The sequence below is a fragment of the Aplysia californica genome, unplaced genomic scaffold, assembly GCF_000002075.1.
Source record: "Aplysia californica isolate F4 #8 unplaced genomic scaffold, AplCal3.0 scaffold00074, whole genome shotgun sequence".
NCBI classification, from domain to species: Eukaryota; Metazoa; Mollusca; class Gastropoda; order Aplysiida; family Aplysiidae; genus Aplysia; species Aplysia californica.
The window spans coordinates 44675-54506 of NW_004797344.1; the positions used below are offsets into that span (position 1 = coordinate 44675).

Sequence of the window (9832 nt, forward strand, 5' to 3'; positions counted from 1 at the left end):
ACTGCTCATCAATGTCGGGTGATATGAAAAGATCTAACGTAAGGTATATGATTAAGTGATACAAACGTCTACTTAAAGTTATTGTCACAAGTGCTTGAAGCGCATGCTTCCAAGCCGAATGAAAAAAAATTAACTGTCTGACACAGTTAAAACAAGTGGGTGACAGTGACAGTTTGGATTCACATACAGTCGAAATTGTCTAAGTCTAAGAAGACTGCCATCACCCAGTGTCGAGGAAAAAAGTGGCTGTCTTAAGCAGTGTCATTATAATGTGAAAAAAAGGCAAGGGGAGAAATGGGAAGTGGTCGTTTTAAGAGATGATTGTCTTATTATGGTTATACAAGCAATACAGGTTCAGGTAGACGTTAGTACAAGTTCGATAGTACATGTTGATCTTCGTGTCACTTACAAAACAAGAGTACAGAGAGTTTAACAAGAAATTCTTGTTACTATGCTGCAAAATGATTTCGGATCCTCCGGGTTTTTTTCCCTTTTTTATTATACTTTTTGTAGGTACTATACTGTGTGCATTCAACTTCCCTTAGATTTAGATCTAACACGAAATCTGCTTTACAAGGAGAAATTTTCAGGTCCTGTGAAGTTCATGTTATCAAGGTTTTACAACTGGCATCTGTGGAGTAGCATTTGGGTACTTTGCAGAGGACCTGAATTAAATTCTCATGTGGGGAGAATTTTTATTGAGTACCTCTGGCTTCTGCTCTGACCAAGCGCTCAAACACAAACAAACTGATAACATCTTTCGCTGTCTATACCTTGGTTGTCTATCCATTCCCACCTGGGGGAAATGAGGAAAGTTCAAGTAGTGCCTTTCCCAAGGACACAGTCGTCAATGCCAGGCCCCTGGTAGGATTTGAACCTATGACCTTATGGTTGTGTGTCCAAGAGCATAACCATTTGGCCACTGACGACTGACTGTTTTCAATGAAGACTGATATAATATCTCTCAAGCTACGGAGAGGTTTTGCACATATCAAATGTATAAATTATAGTAACACAACGAAACAAGTCACTTGTCGCACTCATATTTGGGCAAAAGCATCAAGTTTCTCAACTAGGTCTAGAGTCTTTAAATTACACTATTAAGATCACTTTAAAAGATGGGCTTCCGACCCTGCCTGTCAGGGCGGAGAAGGATACAACATCCCAGCAGAAAGACAGAAATACTAAATAAAAATTTGCCATACGTGGGAATTGAACCCACGTCTCCTGGGTGTGGCAGCAAAACACCTAACCGCTTCACCACAGACGCCGGTCCAACAAGAGTCAATACTGAATATTCGGGTTTAGTATTGCCCCACATTCAAAGTGAATATAACTTTGGAACTAAAGCAGTAGACACCTACTTGTAATCTTTGAACAGTATTTTGATTTGATGCCAATAGTATTTGTCAAAGTCATAGTCAAAAGGCAACATGAATGTGACTTATTTTGTCATGTTACTACACAAATAAAATACGAAGAGGACTCTTTGGTGCATTGCTGCATCAATATCCCCATACAAAACTAACGTGGGTGGTAGATAAACGTACTCAATTCAAATGTAGTGATCACAGCATTTAATGAAATGCGACATGAATTAGATGGGAGGACACATTTGATCCACAATAACAATGCAATACAGTGTATATTTTTTTTCTGCGACAGTTCTACAAACATCTTAATTATGTAAAAACCACATTAACTACTAGATAGCATCACAAGTTGAATATCACTTGCTCTCTGGAAACTGTATGTCATTGAGTTTTTGTAGTCTTTTCCCAATCCTCCTGTTCCTGACTGCAGTCAACCTCTGTAGTCGCCTCCAGTAATATTTGGAATTATTGTCTAGTTCACTGAGATCAACACCACCTGGCTCCGTCCGCAAATTCCACAGCCAATCTGGGTACTCTGAATTTGGTTTTATTTCAGGGTCTGTTCCCTCTGCATAAATGTTGGCCCCGCAGCAGTAGTTTAGAAGTTTCTCTGGGTCATTTTCCACTTCAAGGCGAGCTTTCTGTGCTCCTGGGGCTCCAACTTTGCCAACTATCAAGAGGAGAAAAAGAAAAAAATTCTTACAATACAAATACAAGATGACAGACACTTCAAACAGGGTGTCCGACCCATCACTTTCATTCTCAGCCTAGGCTGCATCTTGTTAATCTTAATTGCCCCCAACTCCTGCTACAATGTTTTCATCAATTATAACTGATTTGTCATTTGCTTGTACTGGCTCATCTACAGTTATTTGCTCGTTCTGGCTCATTTGTATCACTTTTCAACTCGCCGAGACACCTTCGGAGGGTCCGAAGCTCAACTGCAGTTTGATGGGCTCTAATACTAGGACTCCTGGCTCTAAAATTTCAGTTCGGTATCAAACGGAAAAAGAAACACTTTACAATAGATTTACAAAGCTAAATCTGGGTTCCAGTCTCCTCGAGGAGAGACTTCGTTCCTAAAGACGACTGGTATGAGCAGGTGATTCCGGGCGGCTTAGGGTGGGGCGTGTAAGTAAATGTTCGGGCGATCTAGGACGAGTTAGGATCTAACGTGACAAACGACATTGAAATACTTTGGTTTATTAAATATATTTCTGCTACTTAGCTTAAACGATGTGAAAATAGACCTACACATTTTTATTTGCCTGTATTTGCCATTTATATGGAAGGACTTCCATTATTAATTATAACAAGCGACCATCCGAACAAACACAATAACATTAATAAAGAATGGACCTAACCCTACCCTGACTCTAGCCTTACCCTAACCCACCATTTCATTGTGGTCGCTTGTAAGGGAACTCCTCCCTTTTAATACTTTTATATGCATTTAATTGCAAATTTGGGTTTGTAATATGTTGTCTCTTAAAATAATCTTCTGGGGTTCTGGAGTTTCTGATCCCACCTGATTTTTAGGGAGGATTCCGAGGAAAAGTCCTATTTTTATAGTAATTTTATAGTCAGTTTACAGATCTGATTAGAATCTAATAGAAAGAGTGAGAATCAACCAAGAGAACAGGCTGGATTTAGAAAAAGATACTCAACAAAAGACTCTCTCTCTCTTTCTATAAATCATTGAATCAAGTAATAGAAAAATGAAACGAATACTACAGCTATGCTTTGTTTTTACTGATTACGAAAAAGCCTTTGACTCCATCGAATATTTTTCAATTTTTGAAGCTTTTGGGAAAATAAATGTGAACTAGACCTACGTGATTCCATTATTGATAAACATAAAAAAAAACTTTAATCAAAAAGTGTCAACTAGAATACATCTTGACATCCATGTGTCCGAAAAGTTTGCCATAGAAAATAGAGTGAGGAAAGGAGACTCCATTTATGACCTAATCTATTCACAGCAGCAATTTAAGATATCAAAAAGGCATTGCTCAGTAAAGAAATTCCAATAGATGGAAAATTCTTCACCTTATCTTTACAGCCGGGATCATTTTGTACCCCCAGGGTTGTGGTTGTATTCTTCACATTTTAGAATACTTCTAGGGGAAAGATTTCTTTGAAACTTTCAGTATTTCTCAAAAAATCATTTTGACAGACTGCTATGCAAAGTGTGCAGATCGGATTAACGAGTAAATTTCCTCTTTGAAAAGAGGTGGCACAGAGTTCCCCGCGTCGTTTGGATACGATAGTAAAACACGATAGGGTTAAAAGACTTGAGATTTGCTGATAATGTGGCACTTTGCACTGAAAATAAACACTAAATGGAAATTATTAGAACAGCAAAAATAGTAGGCCTTAAAATCCACATAGATAAAATTAAATACAGTATAACACGGATAGCTCGAATTCATCGGGACAGGCCACTGTACTTCAAGGGATATCTTACACACACACAAACCTAAAGGCATACTGGTAAAAGTATAAAATTGACTTTCCGTCCGTCTGTCAGTCTCTCTCTCTGTTGTATTGGTGCGGTTTTGAGGGGCATCTTTAGAAATGAAGTCTCGCCTTGATGAGACTCTGAGGCTGAGATTTTGTTTTACATAGCTTATGGCAAAATGTTTCTTCTTCTGTATAACCCTTTCGTTGCCAGTGGGTATGCCTTCCTTTTGTCAGCCCTGATTTTCAGCTGAGCTTGTTTCTCAGGACAGCAGCCTAGTGCTTCAGTGTTTTTGTCATCTTCCGGGGTTTCCCTCGCAAGTTGACTAACTAGAACTATCACTATCACTCTTATTATTATTCTTTCATCATCATAATAATAATATCTTTATAGCCATTTTGTAACAAATACAGTAATACAGTAGGGGTCGCATTCAACGAGGTTGCAGGGACCGGATTGCGTCCTCGTTGAATCTGGCCTCTCGTTGAACGTGACTAAGGCTAAAGAAAAGAAAGGAGACAAGTTTTTTTATTACACGACGTACCAATACCAGTAATTAAAACAGATGTTCCCTCTGATGATGAAAATCTCAATGTGCGCGTGTTTGAGTTGTGTTCTGACCCTTATTTCTGCATCCTAAAATATTTTTTTTTACGGAACACTTCTCGTGTGGAAACATAACCCTCTCAGACAGATATCTACATAAAGTAAAGCTGGGAGCTTGGATTTTCTGATCAGGGGAAGAAAAGAAAATTGAAAAAAAATTAAGGTCTCGATCTAGAACTACCCATCCAGAGTTCATCCAGTTTCACACAGCCCGCATTGCTTTCCCACACACCCCCTCCCGTTCCTACCGTAGGTTAACCCCTCACCCATCCTCTTGGTATTGGGGCCTATATTTATTATTGGGAGGCACACTAGATCTAGCAATACAATGAGTTATGAATTGAGGATGGGCCTTGTGCTTCGCGTGAGATGGAGAGAACGTTAAAAAAAATACATCACTTTTGGGGCAGATAATTGCTTTTTTTTGGGTTATCCCGGCCTCGTTGAAAGCGACTTCGGCCTGTGTGCAGCCTCGTTGGAGCTGACATACATTTACAAAGAGACATAGAGGAAAAAATCAGGGATTACGGAATGCCTCGTTGGAGCTAACTTCTCGTTGAATGTGACCTCGTTGAATGTGACACCCACTGTATACAATTTGAATATATTTTGGTATTGCTCAGCCATTCCAGACACTCTAAATTAACTCAATACATTATAATATTGTATTCTCAAGCACAAACATAGACGAACATCAAATACACACACAAACACACGCACATGAACAAAGGAATTGGATGATTCACACATGAATACACGTGTACGCTTGTAGATACACACATGCATAAACACATACACACACACGGCAAAGATAGGTATATTTAGATACATACACCCTTTCCAATTTATATTCATACTTATAATTACACTTGTCATCTTCATTTTGATTCCAGTTATGTGAAAAAAAAAATGCAGACTTCAATCAAATTTTCATATTCCTTAGTTTTCTAGTCAACTCGCGAGGGAAACCCCAGAAGATGACAAATATAGATGGTGGAAATACGTCATCTATATATATATTTTTTTTTTGGCCAATCACAGAGGTGTGATAGGTGCTCTCTGTAGCTTCATGTTTCCAAAACTAAGGACAGCATACAGAGCAATGAAAAGGAAGAAGCTGGGCATAAGAATACAAGGCAAATAAATTACACAAAAAATGCTAGAAGGGAGTGCCAGAATCCCTGATATCCCCAAAATTACACTACGACAAAAATGGAAAGGGGCTGGTCATATCGGCAGAATGAAGGACTATAGATGGACAAAATAAATGTCCCATTTTGTACAGAATGGAGACCAAGAACGGGAAAAAGATCTAGAGGTAGGCCAGAAGAAAGAATATAGATATCATATTGCACTACGGCATCAAAGAGAGGAGAGGATATCGGTGCAACCTGGCCGAAATCAACTGAAAACAGAGTGGAGGTCATTGTAGGAGTTGGAGGCGGAGGGTACATCATCCTGACAGCAATTGACGAACAACGCCTAGAAAGAAATAGATCTGAATCCGAAAATATAGTGATAGTCAAAACCTCAAAGATAGCGAATATAGTAGTTAGGCCTAGGCTTATACTAATAGTTTACTACTAGATCTAATAGCCGCAGCAGATAGATACATGTAAGTTATGTAAGGGCCCCTTTACACATACGACGGTACAGTTCATTCGCCGACAAACTGACAGTTAAACCGACAAACGCTAGATCTGGGCCATCGTTGAACTGAAAGTTTGTCGACGAGAGAAGTTCCATTTGGACGTACAGTTTTTTTTCTCCTTATTTATAAAATGTCAGTCCTTGACAAAACACCCGAAAAAATTAAACTTGGTAATCCGGTATTAAATTGCGCTCCCAGCGTGATTTTGACTAATTTTGTTTCGCTGATCACAAAAATCTTATTAGAGGCCAGCTCTATTCTTCGGACTCGAGTCCGATTAGATATTTATCTATTCAGACTGGAGTCCGTAGTAGAGTCAGATACATATATGGCATATAGCTGAGTCAAACACCAGTGTAGTAAAGTCAGATCCCCGGTACCAGTGTAGTAGAGTCAGAGATACAAGTGTAGTAGAGTCAGATACCAGTGTAGTTGAGAGAGTCATATATACCAGTGTAGTAGAGTCAGAGGAGTCAGAGATACCAGTGTAGTAGAGTGGGTCAGATACATAGCTTGTACTCATTAAAATAGACTATAAATGGTGAAAACCACTTTAGATACTCTATCGTTGAGTCCAAGTGTTGATAACAAGCATTAAAAATCATGTTATTAAGCTTTCAAAGCTTGTATATATAGATCCTTTTTATCCATGCTTCTCGGGGGAATCTTTGTTCAAGCATGGACAGGGTGAGGGACTTCTTGCATAATTATACACACATCGATTCCTAATCCTATGCAAAGAAACAAATGTGATAATAATTGGAAGTGACAGGATGTCAAAATACTGTCCGAATCTATGAGAAAAAAAAAAATGTGAACGAACATGTAAATAAATCTGGCGTCACTTTCGCACCCAGTCAGGGCCTCAAATATAGGCGAACAAGCTGAAACAGTACATTCCTGGGGTCATCCAATCACAGGGGGCTTCCTGTAGCAAGTTTCGGTTTACCTTTGGGGGCAAGGCAGATAGAAGATATAAAGCTTTAAAGTTGACACACCTATTTTCGTCCAAATTTTGACCAAATGGTAATATATTACTCTAAGTCTAGAGGCTACTGAGAACCCTTCGAAATTGAGAGGATTGCTCGTTTCCACCCCAGTTGTACAAGAAAGTTGACAGGATGCCCGCCATTCTTTCGATATCCTACAGTTGGTAAGATTGTACTTTACCGGACCACCGGTCGGAACTACTTTCGCTATGGCGCCCTTGGGGTCTAGTGGCCTGCTATTCTTCCTTTCCAAGCTCCCCTACTCACCCTGCTACTCAGTTTTCTACTTCCTCATCCTTCGACTGCCAGCAACCAACCGATGTCTCTTACCGGATTTTTCAGTCATCACGACCATGCCACGTGCCCTTTGACCCACGACCCTGACACCTAGAGGCTAATTGGTCAATCTAATAACGTGGTCCACTATTCTTATTTGCTCGCGACCCTGCGAGGCTAGGCCTACTCCTGATCCGGTAAAGTACAAAGGAGGGCGAGAGATGCGCACGAGAGCTCATTTGCATAATTGCAACCCCCTCTGCCCTGCTCTTTACTTGGCGAGTGCTGCAAAGCAAGGCTCGGCCTGTTCCAACTCTAATTTTAATTAGTTCTACCCCGATCGTCCACTTACACATGGTCCGCTCATATTATTGTTTATGTGTGTTTTTTAACATAATTATTATTGTTGCCAGGGGGCTAGCCCCTCAGAAACCCCCCAGTTGTTATATTGATATGTCCAATTGACCGCTCATGTTATCGTTTTATGGCATGTGTGTCCCCTGAAGCCCCCCCCCCCCCCCCCCCCCAACCCTCTCTCTCTCCCTCTCTCTTTCTGTCTGTCTATCCCCTTTCTCTTTCCTTCTCTCTCTGTTTTTCTCCCCCCCCCCTCTCTTTATTTTCTCTGTCTGTCTGTCTGCCAGTCCCCCCCCCCCCTTCCCTCTTTCTCACTCTCTTTTTCTCTCTCCCCCCCCCCCCACAACCTTCTCTCCCCTTCTCTCTCTCCCCCCCCAACCTTCTCTCTCTCTCTCTCTCTCTCTCGTGTGCGTGTGCGTATTATGTCTTTGGCCCAGAACGAGATATTCATTCTTTCATTCAAACTATTTGCAAGCGTATTTCATATCAAGTATGCATTTTTATACAGTAAAGAGATAAGGAAAGTTGATAGCACGGTTATCTTTTAAAAAATATTTCTTGCAACTACGAGACAAGAACTGAAAACGAAAGCTCTCAATATTATTGCCAGGTCTCGTTATCTGAGAAACTCATTATTGGTCAATGTTCCCTTTACTCAACTTTACTGTCTTATTTTGTTCTGCACTAAAACTGCGCTTGTGTTTATATATACAGACAGACAGACAGACAGACAGACAGAGAGATTTTAGATCAGTTCCTACACTCAATTCATTCTTTTGTTTCAGCCTCATAATCGTCTCTTTCAATGACATTTGCTGATGCTGATGCTAGCGTCTAATCAACGAGATGAGAGTGCTATTTCGGCACTACCCCAGTCTCAACAGTTATCGAGCTCAGAAAATGTTTTTTGAACACCTTTTCAAAATACTTTGATGCCCTAGACTCAATTTCTCAAGATTACCCCAGCCTACTGCAATGGCATCCACATTCTTCAGCTCATCACACGACAGTTCGAACATTGATAGGCACTAGTGGTGTAGGCATAGTGATGGAAAATATCGTGAGAGTGATAATAGTGAAGAGGAACCTTTAGATGAGGATGAACTTGCTCCTCACCCCATTGCCAAAAAGAAAATTTCACCAATGAAGAAAGATAAAGAAGTAGATCTAGGTGACAATGACGGGTATGCGTTTTTTATTCAGCCTTTGAGAACCCACCATCAAATAAAGTTTCAGCAAAACCACGTATTGCAACATTTAAAACCATTTATAATAACCTAATGATAGATTTTTTAGAAATGTGTGCATTTTCTAGATCTAATCTAGATCTTATATATGACATTCCAACATGGCAGGCGTTACCTTAGCAACACAAAAGAATTTTCAAAATTTTACTTCATGACTTAATTATCCACTCTTTTTATATTGATGCTAACCAATAATGCTACCACATTTGTAAGCTTAGTTTCTTGTTCTTAACGAATTTCAAAATTTCCCCCTCATCATGCCTTAAACCGGCAGTGGACGCTCCGTCTAGTTTAGTCTAAACTAAGCTTGAGTGCCGTGAACGTAGCCTCAACAGAGCCTGCAAACTGCATTCAGGGCGCCGTGAACGTAGCCTGCCAACTAGAATCTACATTCACGGCGCCGTGAACCTAGCCTGCAGATTACGTTCACGGCGCCGTGAACGTAGCCACTGCGTTTCTTATTTTCCTTTTGGCGCCGTGAACGTAGCCTGCCAGTGCCAACTAGAATCTACATTCACGGCGCCGTGAACCTAGCCTGCATTCCGTGAACGTAGCCACTACTCAAGTCTACTGCGTTTCTTATTTTCCTTTTCGGGCTTTGATTTAGATCTAGGCATCGGGAGCTCAGCTAAAAACTTGAGGGGGCTGTCTATACCGCATCAAATTTCTTACCAACTTTCTTGGCATAAGTTCTGGCTACTGTAAATTTGCTGAACGTCATATTATTAGAAAGTCCCCGTAAGGCAAGACTTCTAAAGGACGCCGCCATGTTGTTTTTCAATACTACTCCAAAACAAGAATTCTCTAGGTCTATTTGCCTTGCTAAGAAAACAAAATAAGTAATTTTTTTTAACAGTCTTTCTGACTTTTCTGTA

At 40.2% G+C, this 9832-nt stretch overlaps 1 protein-coding gene across 1 annotated transcript; it reads right to left on the bottom strand.

Moving 5' to 3' along the window:
* Positions 1–1562: 1562 nt before the first annotated feature.
* On the bottom strand, positions 1563–9754 carry LOC101849359 (39S ribosomal protein L54, mitochondrial). Its single transcript, XM_005094012.3, has 2 exons — positions 9630–9754; positions 1563–2043 (listed from the first exon to the last, which is right to left on the bottom strand). The coding sequence occupies exons 1-2, from the start codon at positions 9724–9726 to the stop codon at positions 1730–1732; spliced, it is 411 nt and encodes a 136-aa protein (XP_005094069.1). The 5' UTR covers positions 9727–9754; the 3' UTR covers positions 1563–1729.
* Positions 9755–9832: the final 78 nt, after the last annotated feature.